An 18,888-nucleotide genomic window follows, 5' to 3' on the forward strand; every position below is an offset into this window, starting at 1 on the left:
AGCCAAAGAAAGACAGAAAGAAAGCTTAACATGAACTGCCACTAAACTTTGTCAAACACACAGAACATTATATAATACACAATAAAATACTTCATACCTGGAGTTGAAAAAACGAAAAGTGTTAACAGCTGACCTGGCACAGCCCCACATGCTCTCTCTGGAAATTGAACACAGACAATTAGGAATTTTAAGACACCCCAAACATTTCATGGGGCCTAGACAAACTGGAGGAATACCTACTGCAAAGGCAGATGGCTCAGAAATGGAAGGGAATTATAATTTTTCCCAAAACTCACTTAATACTTCTAAAAAGTCAAATGGGAGTTTTGCCATTGACTTAAATGGGAGCAGAGGCCAGCTTTAAGGTCCCAAATCTCAACAACTGATCATTCTTGTTCACTTTGAGTATTTTCTCATTAAACAAGCAATCATCCGCAAAAGAATACAATGTTAATATGAATTTACATGAGGAAACCATTGCAAAAAGAGGGAGAGAAATTGGAAGTGAATTTCCACTTCCAGAATTCTTGCTGCTAAAGTAATATAGTTCTCAATATGCCAAAAAGAAAATCTAGCTGTTAACCCTTTTTTATGAAAACTCTAACTCCAGGGACAATACATCATTTTCTACAATATTATTTGAAATTTAGCACCACTTATATATAATAACTATATAAATTCTTATGCTGTAATTTGTAACGCATGGAATATTCCTTTATACCAGAAGTGGGCAAACTACGGCCCGTGGGACCCTCCTGCCCGGCCCCTGAGCTCCTGGCCCGGGAGGCTTGCTCCCGGCCCCTCCCCTGCTGTTCCCTCTCCCCCTTAGCCTCAGCGGACCGCACCATGCTCTGGGTGGCCGGGCAGCACAGCTGCAGAGCCACAGCCTAAACCGGTGCTCTGGGCGGCGCGGCTATAGCGCTGCCAGCCACCGGTGCTCCAGGCAGCGCGGTCAGGGGGTAGGGGGGTTGGACAGAGGGCAGAAGAATTCGGAAGGGTGGTCAGGGGTTGGGGGTGTGGATTGGGGTCGGGGGGTCAGAGGGCAGGGAACAGGGGGTTTTGATGGGGCCTGGGTCCTGGGGGGACAGTCAGGAATGAGTGGAGGGGTTGGATGGGGCAGCAGGAGGCAGTCAGGGGTGGGAGGTCCAGAGGTTGTCAGGGGACAGAGAGCAGGGGGTGGTGGATGGGGCAGGAGTCCCGGGGGTGGGGGTTGGGGGCTGGCAGGGGACAGGGAACAGGGGAGGGTTGGATGGGGCAGGAGTCCCAGGAAGCCATCAGGGGGCGAGAAGCGGGGGGAGGGGGGGTCGGATAGGACGCAGGGGCCGGGCCACACCTGGCTGTTTGGGAAGATACAGCCACCCCTAACTGGCCCTCCATACAATCTTGGAAACCCGATGTTTGCCTGCCCCTGCTTTACACTAATGAATTCTGATCTATTACATATGCTTGAAGAAGGAGCACTATACAGCTGGCTTTCTGAAACAGTTTCACCACATAAAAAAAAAGAATCTAAGGAAAGCAAAGTCCATGAATAACTCTCTTCAGTCTTGCTACCTGTGGTTCAGACCTCAAATGTTCCATGAAACTTGTCTGAGACCAACACCCAAAGAACTAGCAAAAATTAAGAAAAAAACCTTATTTCTCTAGCACACTAATAATTGAACAAAATTTCATTGGAAGCCTTAGAATGGGCCAGGCTACTGGAGGAGCTCCTTTATACAGTTGTCATTGATAACATTAACATGTCCAGTGGGAGATTTTCAAAAGACACAGAGAGACACCTCCCATTGATTGTCATCATTTTCACCCCACTGATGTCCTTTTAGGCCTTTGAAAATCTCTCTCTTATTTCACACTTTAATATTTCCAAAATTGGAAAAAAAATCCAAAATATAAAAACCTCAAACATTTTTTTTCTGAGATATTGCAACACTCCTTTAAATTATCCTTAATTTGTTTGTCATAAGCACATAACAAACATTATTTATCTTTGCTATTGCATGTTTCTTTGGTTTTGCCTTAATCAAGTAATAAAGATTTAATAACAAGAAAAAATCTGCTAGAGTGATGAGACAGAAAAGAATGTAATGAATTTTAAGCACAAGTAAAAGTCATTAGTTCCAATGTGCCTGCCATATTGGCTTTATCTTAATGACATCTACCTATTTTCTACCATAAATCCTCTTCTCCAATCCTTTTCTTCTACAGTAAACATCTCCTGATCTTATTAGTTGCTTATCAGGCACAAAGTGATGCATAATTTTTCTCAGAGTTGAATCAGCATATAATCAAAAGGCATTGGGATAAATACTCCTCTCAGAGGTACTCAAGTGGCTTTCATTTGAAATCCATGGAAGCTGCACACAAGCCTCCTACAGCAGAAACTGGATTCTAGTTTGCACTGGCAAAATGAAACCTGGAAGTTATAATACAGAATGACACTCTCAAGCTGCACTCACCTTCCCATCTTATGCTTCACCCTGTTTCACCATTTCGGCCCAGATAACAGAAAAATAACTACTCATTAAAGATAATACAACAACGCAGGCAAAAAACAGGTTTGTGAGAAAGGAAAATATTTGTCATATTGAATTTTACACAAACACAAAAGGCAGTTTTTGCATGCAGCTAAAAACTACTATTTTCTCTCTCAAAAACATTTTTGCTGTGAAAATGGTGAATTTCCACTAGTGACTAATTCAATTAAAACAAAAAACAACCCCACAATTCTGCACAACATTGTGAAATTTGCCATTTTTATTGGAAAATGCTATCATTCTCTGACAGAAATGACATCATTTTGCCATGAGTTTAAATCTTAGAAATATGAGTATGTGCATATGAATATTCACTAAGTGGTACTTTTACCCTGCACCAGCAATTTAAATGAAGGCAGCTGGTACTAAGATACCACCTCCAGCTGCAGATAATGGAAACTCCACAAAGAACCAGCTAACAATGTTCTAGCCACTCAGCTCAATGAATTGGCTAAAAATTCGACCACCATCTTTAATCAAAATGGAGGGATAGGATATTTACTTGCTGTGTAACAGCCACAGAATTATCACTGTGCTGATGGGGTATTTAAATAGCTCAACATTTTGACCAATGTTGACAAAATTTCAAATGTAAATTTCCTTGCCTTTAGTCTTTCCTTGCCTTTAGTCATTTTTTTGCTCTTGCTGAAGTTAAATAGGTGATAGCACTTCAGTTCAAAGAATCCATCTGCTGTATGCATAACACAATAGTGGATTTACTCATAAGTACTATTCATTTTACAAAATGTTTCACAAATTACAAAAGAGCTGAGAGCACATTTCTAAGACAATATGGTTTGACTCCTTATGTTTATATCCATGCTCAGAGGTCCAAATTGTGGTCTTAAACTGTAGTATAGGAAATATGATGATGGCATACAGAGACACTACACAATACGTTGGTGTGCTTATTCTGTATGGAAATTGCATATACATAGAACTTTATAAGCAATGTTACTAAGATTAAAATACATACTGTGGCAAGGGGAATACCACATTCTATTTTGAATAGTAAAGGCTTAGAAAGCCAATGAATATATGTTGTAAACCAGGTAGCAATTGCAGGATATGAAAACTGCTTGGTAAAGAGGACAATCTCTGTCTCAATGAAGTGAACGATTGAGAACAGATAATTTATTTGACAATAGCCTGTTTATTTTTCTGATGCTGGAATGTTCATGAGGAGATTGCGATTTTCTTGAATTTATTCACTTTTCTAATTTTCTCTATGGATTTTGAAACAAAGTTTAACACTATGGATTGATCAGGTACAGTTCGGACTCAGTGGTGAGGCTGCACACAGCCCTGACACAGCACAAGGCCTGGGCCTGCCCCAGAAACACCCTGGGACCCTGCCCCTCTATGCCAGGCGCACCAGGTGTGGGGCAGGCAGGCTCAACCAGGCAGGATACAAATGTGGAGGGGCTTAGTGTGGAGGGATCCAGGTGTGGGGTGAGAGGATTCTGTGTGGGACAATCTGGGTGCTGGCAGCTCAGTCAACGGTCTAGGTGTGGGGGGATCTGGATGCACAGAGGCTCATTGGGGGGGATCCAAGTGCAGGGGCAATGGGTCTCTGCGGGGGCTACCAGATGAAAACGGTTGGGGCTCAGTAGAGGGGTCTCGGTGTGGGTGTCTCAGCGGGGGGGGTCTGGGTACTAGGGGAGTGGGGCTTTGTGGGGTGGGGATCTGGGTGCAGCTAGTTGGGGGTCAGTGGCATGGGAGGCTGGATGTCAGGGGCTCAGGGTGGTGCAGGGATGTGGGCCTCATCAGGGTGGGGGTTTCACTGCGGGGGTTCAGTGGGGGTTGGTCTGGGCGCAGGGGTGGGGTTCCAGAGGCAGGGGTTATGGGTGCAGGGGGGCTCCAGATGCAGGGGTTGAGGTCCAGTGGGGTGGGGTTTGGGTATGGAGGGTTAAGAGCTAAGGGTATGTGGGGTGAGGCTTGGTGGGGGTGTCTGGGTAGGGGAGGTCCAGATGCCCAGGGGTTGGGCGGATGGGGCAGCAGCTCCTTGTACAGTAACCCCTACCCCCACAGCTGAGGAGTGATGGGGGCAGGAAGCAGAGGAGGATGCTGAGCTTCCTGCAGCTGGGGGAGGTTTCTGGGGGTGAGCTGACACAGCCCCTGCCACTCCTTGCAGGAGAAGAGGAAGTCCCATCCTCTCCTGCCTCCAGCCCAGCCAGGACTAGCAGCTGATTCTGGCTCAGGGTAGGAGCCACTGGTTGGGGTGTCCCAGCCCTAAAGTGATTTTCCTCTCCAGTGGCTGCTCCTGGTGCCTGAAAGGATGTACCTGTGCAGCTAGGGAGTGGTGTGTGAGTGCTCTTGCAGCTTCCCTGTCAGAAAGTCATTTTTTTTGCAGGGAAGCAAAGAAATCTGCGGGGGACATGAATTCTATGCACACACAATGGCGCTGAATTCCCCCAGGAGTAGCTTTAGCCAAAACTTCAATCTTGACTCACCTATTTGTTCTTACTATAGAGATTCAGGTATTCAGTTTGACTCCAAAATCTTTGACTATTATCATCAGCCACATCTCTACTATTAGTCACTTTCTTAAACACTGCTCTGCTAAAATTCTTATTTCAGTCTTCAGCTCCTTTCATCATGACTATTGTAATTTCCTCCTGTGTGGTTTCTTTAAACACCAACTAGCCATATTTTAATGTGTCCAAAATTCTAATGTTTCACTCCACAGCCACACACCTCATCATCTTCTTGCAGGTTCACAACCATATGTATCATCATCAGCCTGAGACAGGGTGACCATATTTCCGTATGCTGAATACGGGACATGAGTAAAATTACTCGTATTCAAGCAAGTTCAACAGCAATCAAGCTGAACTATGCAGTACAAACGTTCAAATTAACATCAAGTTGACTGAGCCCTAGGTTAAATATAAATTCTGTGTAGCTGGATTATTTTTATTTACCTTCTTATGTTTAAGGCTTTAGGGTTCACATGGCGAAGGGTGATACACACACCCCTACTCCCCCCACATACACACACAGGCAGACCTGACACACACCCACACTCACATACACACTGACCAACCCTCCCCTCTCTGCCCTGCCCTCTCTGCCCTCCATGCCTGGCTGGGCCCCTGGGATGGACCTGCCTCTCCTGGTACCTGGCGCCGTGTCCTCCCAAGGCAACACGGGTGGGTGCACGCAGGGTCACATGCCCCTCCCCCCCAATTTCTGCCAAGGAACCTGACTGCAGAGACTTCAGCGAACCAAGCCAGAGAGGTAGCTCAGCAGGGGAGGGTGCCTAGGGGAAGAATCATAGAATATCAGGGTTGGAAGGGACCTCAGGGGTCATCTAGTCCAATCCCCTGCTCAAAGCAGGACCAATCCCCAACTAAATCATCCCCGTGCTCCCTGGGGGCAGGACCCAGGGTGGGGTGGGGTAGGTTGGGAGAAGAGGGTGCTAAGCCCCTACCCCTGGGGCTGCTGTGTACCCTGCAGGTTCAGGGTGTGAACAGTCTGGAAATTGCTCCCTTCCCCCACCATTCCAGAGCTTAGCTGAGGGGCAGAGAGGGCTGTGCCAGGGCTGTGTAGGGCTTTGGCACATGCTGGGCTTGGCTCCTCCTGGCCAGCACCCTGCTCTGGAGGATCTTGGGCTTTCCTGGGCTGCCAGAGGCAGCGGGAGCGGGGGAAGGAAGGAACCTGCCAGCCAGGCTGTTGGTGAGCTGAGCTCTCCCACCGGGGCTGGCTCTCCGCACAGCGCTGGGAGTGGGACGCACCCCGCCAGGGGGAATATGGAGGAGCAGTGCGGCTGAGCGGGGTGGGGTGAAGGGGCTAAGCAGGGAGAGGATAGCAGGAGGGGGAGCACATAAAGGGCTGATGGGTGGGCAGCAGAGGTGTCATAAATATAAAGGGAAGGGTAAACCCCTTTGAAATCCCTCCTGGCCAGGGGAAAGCTCCTCTCACCTGTAAAGGGTTAAGAAGCTAAAGGTAACCTCGCTGGCACCTGACCAAAATGACCAATGAGGAGACAAGATACTTTCAAAAGCTGGGAGGAGGGAGAGAAACAAAGGGTCTGGGTCTGTCTGTATGCTGGTTTCTGCCAGGGATAGACCAGGAATGGAGTCTTAGAACTTTTAGTAAGTAATCTAGCTAGGTATGTGTTAGATTATGATTTCTTTAAATGGCTGAGAAAAGAATTGTGCTGAATAGAATAACTATTTCTGTCTTGTGTATCTTTTTTGTAACTTAAGGTTTTGCCTAGAGGGGTTCTCTATGTTTTTGAATCTAATTACCCTGTAAGATATCTACCATCCTGATTTTACAGGGGGAATTTCTTTATTTCTATTTACTTCTATTTTTTATTAAAAGTCTTCTTGTAAAACACTGAATGCTTTTTCATTGTTCTCAGATCCAAGGGTTTGGGTCTGTGGTCACCTATGCAAATTGGTGAGGCTTTTTATCCAACATTTCCCAGGAAAGGGGGGTGCAAGTGTTGGGAGGATTGTTCATTGTTCTTAAGATCCAAGGGTCTGGGTCTGTAGTCACCTAAGCAAATTGGTGAGGCTTTTTACCAAACCTTGTCCAGGAAGTGGGGTGCAAGGTTTTGGGAAGTATTTTGGGGGGAAGGACGCGTCCAAACAGCTCTTCCCCAGTAACCAGTATTAGTTTGGTGGTGGTAGCGGCCAGTCCAAGGATAACGGGTGTAATATTTTGTACCTTGGGGAAGTTTTGACCTAAGCTGGTAAAGATAAGCTTAAGAGGTTTTTCATGCAGGTCCCCACATCTGTACCCTAGAGTTCAGAGTGGGGGAGGAACCTTGACAAGAGGCGACACGTAACTGCCCACCACCTGCCCACACTCACCAGCCACCGCAGCTCGCAGCACACAGCCAGTGACCGGTGGAAAAAGGATGGGGATTGGGGCCCTGCTGGCCAAGACCCGGCATGCAGCAGGGGCTGCGCTGATGGACCACCGTGGGGAGTGGCTGGCCCCACCCGCTGCATCTTCACCCCACACCAGCCTTGCACACCCATCCCTATTGTCGGTCACTGGACCCCACCCCCCTCAACGCTGGTGGTGCGGGCGGCTGGTGAGCCGGGATTGGCCAGCAGCAGGACCCACCAGTACTGATGGGGGGGAAGATAGAAAATATGGGACAATTTGCCCATTTTAAGAAAAAGTCAGGACACCTGTAGGAGGGCTTAAATATGGGACTGTCCCTTTAAAAACGGGAGGTCTGGTCACCCTAGCCTGAGACTCCAGTTGGTAGGAACAGAAGCAGCCAAAGCCTGGATGGTTGCACTGGGGTTGAGCAGGTAAAATGGGGCCCAGCCAAGGCCACACCTCCCCCTAGCATCTTCCCTAGATCCAGTACTGTGGGAGGGGAGTCCACCCTCGCTCTGGAGGCATTAAGACCCAGGTGGTCCCCACCTCCCATCACATGGGCTTGGGAGAATACTGCAAAGAGGAACTAGCCAGACCCCAGCCAGTAGAAGGGACCTTTGGTCCTTTGAACATCCAGAGAACTTTCCACAGTTTTGATTGGACTTTCTCTGACTTGTGCTGATTGACTGTTTGCTCGAGCTCTTCAAGTTCCGGCTGCTCTTTCTAACAATTTCTTCACCTCATTTTCACTCCACACCATCCTTCCTTGTGCTGTTCCACTCATCCTCTTCCTTTCAGCTTACTCCTTCCTAGCTACCCCTCCCACAAAACATGTCGTTTGGTGCCATCACACTGTTCACTCTGCTTGTGTGCTGGCTCTCTTTCCCGATTCTGTGTCTGTCTTGTCTATGCTTATCTAAGCTCTTTGGGGCAGGGACTTTCTACTGCTTTGTTCAGGGGTAGAAGACAGGCATTTCTGATTCCAGCTCTTCTCTGGTTTGTTCTGTGGCCTTGGGCAAGTCACTAACCTGAGGATAACAAGTCTTATTTTCCTACCACACCAGAGACCTATAAGCTTTAATTAGTTAAAGTTTGAAAATCACTTTGAAGAGGAAAACTGCTATGTAAATGCCTATCATATAAATTAATAAGCTACAAAATCAGTAGTGTGCAATAGTTTAAAAAAATGCAAATTTAGGTAAACATCTTTAGGAATATAAAATCCCAATATGCTATAGTTTAATAACTAACATAAAGTAACAGGCAATGCTTAGATCAAAACTAAAACCTTACAGGAGACAATTAAATGGTGACCAAAATGTAGAACTTTATAGAGTCTAGGAAACAGGATCTTTAAAAGTTATTTTGTTTGTGGCGGGTGGAAGATATGAAAGGGAGTGAGACATACACACAGAGAATCCTCATTAACTACACAGTATTTCTGCAGATTCTCTAAAAGTTGTTGTTCTTTTGTAAACATCCAAACTTTGATTAAAGTTTTGTGGTTGAATCCTGGCCCCAATAAATTCAGTGGCAAAACTTCCGTGGGCTTCAAGAGGCACAGGATTTAACCTATAATGGTTTTATTAAACTCAGTTCTTTCTCCCAGCTTATTTAGCACACAATTTAAATATTTTCCTTTTAAAGAAAATATTACTACTTGTAATGGTATGGTATAAATATGTACTCAAGCTTAATGTCTAGCATTTGAAAGTGATGCAGAAGCAGAGAATACACACCTTAACGTCACTGTTCTTTGCTACATCCTAATTTATTCAACAGTTATGCGTCACTAATCCTTGTAGTGGAGACAGGAGAAAATAATTTATTGTAGATCAAGCTAAAAGGGTGTTTTTGTTTGTTTGTTTTTTCAAATTAGCTTTCTTCCAGGAACAATTTGACAGTATCTCAGTTTCCTAATATATCATCATTTAAACAATACTATATCCTTTCAAAACAGACAGTTATGTCAATTTTGCATGAACTTGCTTTTGATTTATAGCTTCAGTCAACCTGGCACTTGTTCAAGGAAATCACTGACTGATGTGAAATCTGTTATCCTGGCAAGAGGTTCTTTCAGATACACTAGCAAATTTCCACACCAATGCCCCGAACCGATGTGCATGCGCCAAACAATACTGTTTGATTGTACTGACCAACCTTGCAAATTAAACTAATTTTTTTGTTTTGCACAAATTGTCCAAAACCATTGCAACGTGCAAGAGGTACTTTATCACCTTTATAAAGAGAACAGATGGGGTTAAAATAATCAAGAAATCTATTCTTAAACAGCAGGCATGGTCATTTAGCATTGCTATAGCCTATGAAGCATACCAAGTACACTAAGAGCTGTTCTATAAATATGTACAGGCCCTGAAAGTTCTGATGCTGTTGTGTTAGGATCCTTTAATATAGCTTTAGGAACACATATGATTATGAGAATACAATTCTATGATCTATTATGTGTTGTAAATGGCCACAGTAAATTTACTGAATGGAATTAAATGACAGGCATATTAAATGCATATTAAATGATGAACAATCTTGTTCAGAGAAAGAATGGTCCAGAGTTAGGACACCAGCCTAAGATGTGAGAGACCCAGGGTCAGTTCCCTGCTCTGCTACAGACTTACTGTGTGAACCTAGATAAGTCACTTAGCCTCTCTATGCTTCACTTCCCCAACTATAAAATCATCCCATCAAATCTATGCAAATTTTCAAAGTGAGCAGCAACAAGTGGTTATGGTTTCATAGAGGATAGATGTACTGTCTGAGGAAGCAATGCTCCTGCAAATGTTGAAAAACACCTTCATTTACAGAGCCTGGAGACTCAAGACAAAGCCCTTTGTAACCAGAGCAACAAACTGAAGTGAAAGATCTCTAATATGCACAGGGCAGAAGTAGTAATGGCATTGGCTGAAGCAGGGAAAGAGACAGTACAAGTGTGAAAAATGAATGGATGACGGGAACACAACTGTAAATCTCAGAATTAAAAAACATCCATATGTTTATTTAAGTTAGGGGGGTATAAGGAGACTCTGATCTGAACTTTACATACTATGTCTAACAGTGCTACACATACAGTATTACTGGTCCCATACCCAAGCTGCCTATTAGGTCTGCAGTGGTATTCCTTTCCCATTGATATATTATTAGAAATACAGTGTGCATTGCAATCATAAACATTCAACAAAGCAGGATCATCATAATGATGTGACCCATCCAGAGAAGAATCTATAGTAGAGACAGTGCCCCTATACTCAGCCTCATACATCTGAACACCTAACAGCATCCAGCCCAATGCATCAAGGTCCCGCTATCTGGATAATCAGTATGATACGATATCCCAAATGAATCTCCTATTAAATTCACCACTGGTACATCCACAGGTATCCAGAGTCTCCTCCACCCCAAAGGCTCCACATCAGCACCAAAATTTTCTGTGACCCTAAGAGCCAGAAGGCAAAGGTGAAACGCTTCCTTGTGCAGCATTACTTTGCTTACCTCTCCACTTCTTAATTTTTTTTAAAAAATTCCTCCCTCTATGGTGATCTCTCACCTTAAACTCATTAAGCCAAGGGGATCAGCCACATGGGGCAGGAATCTCACACCTACACAAACACCTTGGGGGTGTGGTCAGATAGGCTCTCCCACCTCTTGGGACCCAGACATGGCCTCAGCTGCCTAAACTTCCCATAAAAGACCAAAGAGATGGTATAGGGGAAAAATTCAAATTCCAGTTTGCTTTTCCAAAATTTACAATTTTAACACTGCACTAACACAGACTTTGTACTAAGGACAAATCTGGCCTCCAACTTGTGCAGCAAAACCACTGTAATTTCACTGGAAAGGGGACGCAGGATTCCAGCACCTCATGCAATGATCTGCACCCCATGCACCATAGTAACCAATTCTTGGGAGCCACATGGGCATAAGCTGGTTGGGCCAGGGAAAGAGACCAGGCTGAGGGAGAGGGATGACATGCTGCATGAAATGGGGGGAGGGGAACAGTGGGCAATGCACTGTATCTTTAGGTGCTCTACTGCTTTTCTGTGGCCTGGTGCATGAGTCTTACCACAGGCCTCACAGAGATCCCTAGTGCACATCTAATATCCAGCTCTTAATAGAGGTTGCTGTCCTATGAAGCTCAGTGCTAAGCTATCAATGGTGATAAGATTCAGTGTCAAACTTCCTCTTTCTTATTAGAAATATTTATACATCAGTACTAGGGCCCGACCAAATTCAAGGTCCATTTTGGTCAATTCCATGGTCACAGGATTTAAAAAAACGTAAATTTCATGATTTCAGCCATTTCAATCTGACATTTCACGGTGTTGTAATTGTAGGGATCCTGTCCCAAAAAGGAGCTGTGGGGGGTCACAAAGTTAGTGTGTGGGGGTTGAGGAACTGCTACCCTTACTTCTGCGCTGCTGCTGGTGGCGGCCTTGACTTCAGAGCTGGGCAGCTGGAGAGCGGTGGCTGCTGGCCAGGATCCCAGCTGTGAAGGCAGAGCCACCGCCAGCAGCAGCACAGTAGTAAGGGTGGCCTGATATGGTATTGCCACTCTTACTTCTGCACTGCTGACTGGGCCCTCAGCCAGCAGCTGCCACTCTCTGGCCACCCAGCTCTGAAGGCAGCGCAGAAATAAGGGTGGCAGTACCGTGACCCCCCTCTAAAATAACCTTGTGACCTTCCTGCAACTCCCTTTTGGGAAGGACCCTCAATCTGGGAAACACTGGTCTCCTCTGTGAAATCTGTATAGTATAGGGTAAAAGCACACAAAAGACCAGATTTCACAGGGGGACACCAGATTTCACGGTTCGTGATGCATTATTCATAGCCAAGAATTTGGTAGGGTCCTAATCAATACAAATATGCATGGGACTCTACCAACATAGATGTGACATGTTGCTCACAACCTAGAGACCTCTCTCATCTACACGCTTAAGGCAACTAAGCCCAACAACTGTTAGCAGCTGGAACAAATCTTCAAATTACACTGCCTTAATTTTGTAATATATATTATAACTATTGCCATAGGGCAGCAGAGACTAACATTAGAACCTTGTATACAGAAAACTCCTAAAATACCGCAGTGTATTCTGTCAAATAATACACTGTACCTTTAGAGCTAGGCTATTTGGATTAGCTTTGCTGAATTAAACAATGGCTATGAAAAGTAGTCAAAATAAGAGTGCCAAAAAGTTTCAACCTGTCTGTTTTTCAAACAAAACAGGCAGGCAGAAAAACAAGTTTTCCGGCAAAATTAACTACTTGACTGTTTTTAAAATATTATAAAAGAACTCAGGGTGCTACATAATAGCAAACAAGTAGTTTTTAGCATTTAGATTAATACCTGGTTTTTGGATGGTCATTTTTTATTTTAGGATTAATATGGACATGGAACATAGCATCCACACAGGAAGATTAAGTGCAGTATTTAATTAGTGGACAGATGAAGAACAAGGCTTTCATACAGACCTTCCAAATAGTTATGGAAGAGTAATTTCCAAAGATAACAATCTAAAAACACAGCTATTTGTAAAAAATACTCATTTAATTCATAGATCATCAAAATGAAAGTCTAATATAAAGCAAAGCCCCTTCTTACACATACTGTTTCTTTAGCTAGTGAATTTCCTTTCAAACTTTCATTGAATTTCCCCATAGTTAACTCCACCTGGTAGATTTAGTTACTCCAGGTGAGTTGGCAGCCATTCATTTCACGTCACTTGGGGTTAACATAGAGGATGGCTGTTTTCTATAATTCACTGTTTCATCAAAATTAATTCATGCTAAACAAATGTTTTGAGCAAATATGTTAAACTAAGCAACCATATTTTGCATACAAACTCACCAGCGATCACAATGAAAGACAAATTATGGTAGATATAGCAGCGAAAGACATATATATTCCTTATAAAGTTTAATTTCTGAAAGTGGAGTAGGCAAAGGCCCATTTCTGTCTAGCACCACATACTATTCATAGTACCTGCTGGCCAATTTTTCATTTCTTTAAAAAGTCACGATAGCACAATATCAGACCCATAAAGCATAAAAAAATGTCATTGGCATGCAGATCCCACCATGCCTTTGGGGGTGTGGTCTGTCCTCTCAGTGCCTGTCCCACAATCTGGCACTTACAGGCATGGCAGGATCCCCTTACTGCTTTAGTCAAACACAAGTTATTGGCCTTGAAACATGGGAAATTGGGTGAAATTTAAGGGACTGTGACAGACTGGAGATCAGACTAGATGACCTAATATTCCCTTCTGGCCTGAAACTCTATGACTATCTTAAATATTACGTTAATTCTCTATTTAATTTTCAGAAGAAACTTAATATCTCACTTGTGAAACAACATGTTCTACAAGACCTATGGCACCAGGCAATCACCTGTATATCCAAGGATGGAAACAGATTGATTGAGATAGGTACAATATACTGACACTTCTTTCTAGATTTGTAGAATCTGCATATATGGTGTATATGACAAGAGATATATGAAGGAAATATGATAAATTTACAAATCACAGTCAAATTAGATTTCCTTAGTGTGGCTTTTGACGCAAACTAACAGATTACTATTTAAATAAAAACTGTAGCAAGAATGTGTTGATTTTAGGTAACTGAATGTCTTAATTCAATTCTTAATCTTGAGATCTGGTCAAACAATATTCAACACATTTCTCCCCTACATCCCCAAAAATAAATCATGGAATACATTATTAGCAAAAAAAAAAAAAAAAAAAAAAGCTTTTCATTGTTTGACCAGTTTTACAGATGTTCAAATAACATTAATCAATTAAAATAACTAACATTTGCCTGCCAATCACACATTAAAATATTTGCAATCCAGCCTCTCTTCCATCGGCACTATTTAGCACAAAATAGATTCATTTTGGGTTACTTTTATTTTTCTGTCTTATTACATGTTCTAGAGACTGAAAGGCGCTTCTGGTGCTGGGCTTTGTAACCATTAAATCCAGAATGTTGTGCTAAATCATCAAGCAACCAGAGCCATCAACAGTGAGACATCTTTCCCCCACCTTGCCCTGCTGAGAACTTCCTCAGCATATTGAAAGAGGCCAATTAAAGCAACAGAGAGAACACAATGTCCTCTCCATAATTTAATCCCTCTTTGCCTGAGTGGGATATAAATTGGTGCTTGGTTGTTATTGTGGTTGACTAGAATCTGAGTGAATCAAAATCTTTCTCTCCACAATGAGCTAGGGGTGTGATTTCCCTGCTTGTGGACACATACTTGTGCTAGCTCTCATCAAGCTAGTGTGAATATCAATACCAGTGTAGCCACCACAAAGGCATGGCACGTACAGGTTTCAGGTAGGTTTGTACTCAGCACGGCTCTCCGGTGCTTCTGCTGACAGTGCTACTGGGGCTGTGCTGCTATCTACACTCGGAATAGCTAGAAGGGAGCTAGCTTGATATGTGTATGCTAGCCGATGAATCACAATGCTAACTCATAGTGTAAACATAGCCAAAGCCTCATTGGTGAATCCCATGCTGGGTTATTCAGTTCTGAGAGGCAGGCCCGCCCTGGGATGTGATGACTTATGAGGTTAGCCATATCCTCACACACTATCAGCCATCAATTCTCCATGCAGGATAATCTATCCTGCCAATGCACAGACTCTCTTTTTTGGGTGGTATCGGGGACATAAAGTTAAAAAAAAAAATTCTGGTTGGATCCGATGCACCCCACCTGCCCAAATTATGCAAAAAATGCATTCACCCAATATGTAACGCCTCAGACTTGTTTGAGCAAATAACGTATCACTTTGCAACAACCAACTTTTTGGCTGATTCTAGTAAGTAAAAAAAGTCAGAGTTATCTAATTGTTCTAGTGCCTTTAAACCCAAAGTGAAGTTTCTCGATGCATTCACGACAAGCATTGTTTAGTATTTTAATCTCACTTCCAAAACTTCCATCCTTTGATTTATTCAGCTGAAAGAATATATTAATTTGCAAGCCTGGAGACTCAAATTCTATTTCTGGCTCTGCTTCAGATTTCCAGCTTGATCTTTATACTTTATCTCATTTTCCTCACCTATAAAATGGGGCTGGTAATACTTATTTACCTCACAGTGGGTTACCTTCTAGTTGCCTTGGTGATGGAGCAAGCTCATGCATCAATAAATTTAATAAATACAATTCAAGCAAACTTTTTATGAAAAAAAAACCACAATAACAAAAGAAAAATTGAATTAAAGAGTTATAATTTGCCTAAAAATAAACAGAAAAATAAAAGTAATGGAAAAACCTGACTGGAGTCTTTACTAATTTTCTTTCATGTAAGATCTTCCTTCAGAAAACTGTAGATAGTTCTCTCTAGAAAGCAACCGTGAGAGACCTCTCAAATCTGCCATGAGCCAAGGAAATTTTTTTAGACAAACCGAATAATTTAACAAGGTATCCCCCTTAAACAAAAACACCAAAACTTTGCAGTTGTATAAAGGAGAAGAAAGAATTTCACTCTGAAATTTGTTCAACCAATGATTCAGGACCACAAAAAAAAAAAATTTAAAAAAAGAGAGAGACACAACAATCTCCTCCTGAAGGGACTGAAGCTGAACAGAAAGATGCTGCCATGTATGCTGGCTCAGAGCTTGGATGACATATCTGCAGAAAAGCTGATGACTGGTGTTTCCGTTAGCCATTGAACACCTTGGCAATACTTATCTCATCCTGAGAACGTGATACTTACTCTTGTACAGCTCTGGCTATGGAGAGGGCTGTGGATCCAGTTTCATTAACACTATCTAAGGTCACATTTGGCAGGTCATCATCGTCACTGTCACTTTTAATTTGCCTGGGAGATACGCCTCGGGGGTCCATTTGTGCTGGAAAAGAGACATATAATGGATTAAAGTTAGTGTGATGAAACGAATCTTGTCCCAGAACAACATTAGGGTGTACCACACTTCCATACTGTATATAGCACCTTTCTCCTTTAGCTTCACAAGTCAGATGATGAATATATGAAATCAGGTAATGTATCTATAGCTTCTGTTAGCTACAGATACACACAAACATATTTGTAAATGCATATAATCATAGAATCGTAGAATCTCAGGGTTGGAAGGGACCCCAGGAGGTCATCTAGTCCAACCCCCTGCTCGAAGCAGGACCTAATCCCCAATGTCAATATATGTATTTTATATATATGGATACTGGATACCCAAGAACCATTAAAATGAAATAAAATTGCACACATATTACTCTTTAAACATGCATTTTACCTTTAAGTCATTAATTGTTGCTGTCTTTTGGGGATGTTTTTTGGCTTTGTTTGTATGACTCTTCCAGATGGAGATTTAGGGTAAAAATTTAGTGGTCACTTTTGCCAGTCTTGAGACATCTAAGACCTGATTTTTCAAAAAAGCAGAGCACTTTGCAGCTAGGGTGACCAGATGTCCCGATTTTTGGGTCTTTTTCTTATATAGGCTCCTATTACCCTCCACCCCATATCCCGATTTTTCACATTTGCTGTCTGGTCACCCTACTTGTAGCTTTCACTCAAAATCAAACAGTGATCTCTCAAGTGCTCCTTGGAGAGGAAGAACGGCCCAGTGGTTAGGGTGCTATCCTGGGTCTGTGTAGAGACCCAAGTCCAATTCCCTGCTCTATTGCAGATTGCACATGTGACCCTGTATTTCAGTTCCCAACTTTAAAATGGGGACATAGTCCTTTACTACTTCACAATGGTATTATGATACATTAAAGACTGCGAGGCATTCAGATATTCCTGTGATATGGGCCCCATAAATAGATCGAATTCCCAAGAATCAGTTGCCACTTGAGAACGTCGGTCTTAATGTTTAATTTATCAATGCACTGTGCACAGCCTTTGGGCACAGTTGTCATTTCTATTTTTTTTGTTAAAGATCTTAATAAAGACGATATTTTAAAAAAACCATTCAGTAGGCTAACATAGTAAGTCAGATATTTACATATCAAGAAATACAGTAGTGGGTGCTCTTACAGAGGGATTGTTGACACTGACAGCGATAAAATCTATTCCATATAACTGCACTGAGACATATATTGACTGTATTTCAATTTTTGAAAAGTCATTGGTAACATGCTTCATTGCTCCAAAACTACAAGCACCATATTCTAGTCACACATTGCATACTATAGTATACAACGTGTGTTTAAACATCAGTTGCCAACATAAGCTGGCAACTTGATTTAAAAGTTATTGATTGCTCATCACAGCTGATTTTACCAGAGAGAAAATCAATCAGAAAGAAATGTGATGTTTGAGAATTCCTGATCGCCAAATGGCTACGGGGTATTAGAAGCAATTGTAAAATGTGAAATAATTACCATCAACATTAACTATTTTTGCTAATTTTTAAAAGTGAAACTTGTTGCTTGTTACACTAGTTATATAATTATAAGAAGCAGATAGTTACATGTTGTTACATGTGTGAAAAATAAATATGTGAAGTTAATGAAGTTTAAATTAAAAAGAACAAAACATATTGCACTTGCAATTTTCAGCTAACAGCAGCTTAGTCTTTCTCCCCTGTAACATGAAGGCCAAATCAGAAGCCTCCTGGCTGTTTACACTCAAATGTAGCTTTGTGAAAGATGTTTAACAGTTAGTTTATGATGCAACTGCCATTATATATTAATTTTGTACATTTAACTTTGCTTATTCTTAAATAAAAGGAGCTGGGTTAAATAAAGAAGAAAACCGTCTTAGGTATGTTTATTCATTACACAACATGCCGTCTACTCATTTTATGATATGGTATTGCCGACTCTTGAGATTTTGTCACGTCTCAATATTTGATGTTTTTTCTTAAAGCACCAGGTACTTGAGGCATGTGATGAGGTGAAAATCTCATTTAATTTTAAAAACTAAGTTTCTAGCCCTTATGGTTGCAGAAAAATGCTTGAAAATGTGACCCAAGTGTCCCTAAAGACTCAAATACCAGAAAGCAAATAAAAGAATCAAAATGTATTATCTTTCAAAAATCTCGTTGTTTTAAAGCCAATTTCATGATTTTGAGACTTGAATCGTGATTTTTTTTTTAATGTTTGTGGTTGGCAATACTGATTATGTTGCATACTTAATAGGACAAATGCTCCTCCATGTTATGCTGCTGCAGCCTTCTGAAGTTAAAGGGATTGCATTGTGGTAATAGAGCATAATTTGGCCCACTGAGCACAGCTTGCATAACTGCGAGTCTATGATCATGACAACACCTGGTGTCTTGAGTTGCGTATTCTCTGCAAAGTGTAGGATCTTCCACGCTTTCAAAATAGTGGAAATCAAAATGCTGCAGTGGGGGAATTCAGAACTGGTAGCACAGAGGAGTGATTTTTCAATCTAATTTATGGTGATGGCTAATTGGATTGATGCCAAATTGTATAAAATCCACACTTTAGCATTAAGGAATTTATTTCTATTCCCTCTCATTTTTTTCTAATCTGTCAGACCCTATCATCTCAGCCCATACCCATCATCTCAGC

General features: G+C 42.3%; 1 protein-coding gene across 9 annotated transcripts in view; it reads right to left on the minus strand.

The window, feature by feature from the left end:
• Nucleotides 1–18,888, minus strand: part of KLF12 (KLF transcription factor 12) — a 370,069-nt gene that overhangs the window by 89,056 nt on the left and 262,125 nt on the right. For 8 of the 9 annotated variants that reach the window (XM_073346757.2, XM_073346728.2, XM_073346709.2 and 5 more), the window contains 2 exons: nucleotides 16,109–16,244; nucleotides 98–157 (listed from right to left, as the gene is read on the minus strand). In XM_073346757.2, coding sequence (XP_073202858.1) covers nucleotides 98–157; nucleotides 16,109–16,244 — 196 coding nt within the window. The remainder of the gene's footprint in view (nucleotides 1–97; nucleotides 158–16,108; nucleotides 16,245–18,888) is intronic. The other variant, XM_073346803.2, reaches the window with a different exon arrangement.

This window comes from Lepidochelys kempii, chromosome 1 (genome assembly GCF_965140285.1).
Source record: "Lepidochelys kempii isolate rLepKem1 chromosome 1, rLepKem1.hap1, whole genome shotgun sequence".
In the NCBI taxonomy this organism is placed as follows: domain Eukaryota; kingdom Metazoa; phylum Chordata; order Testudines; family Cheloniidae; genus Lepidochelys; species Lepidochelys kempii.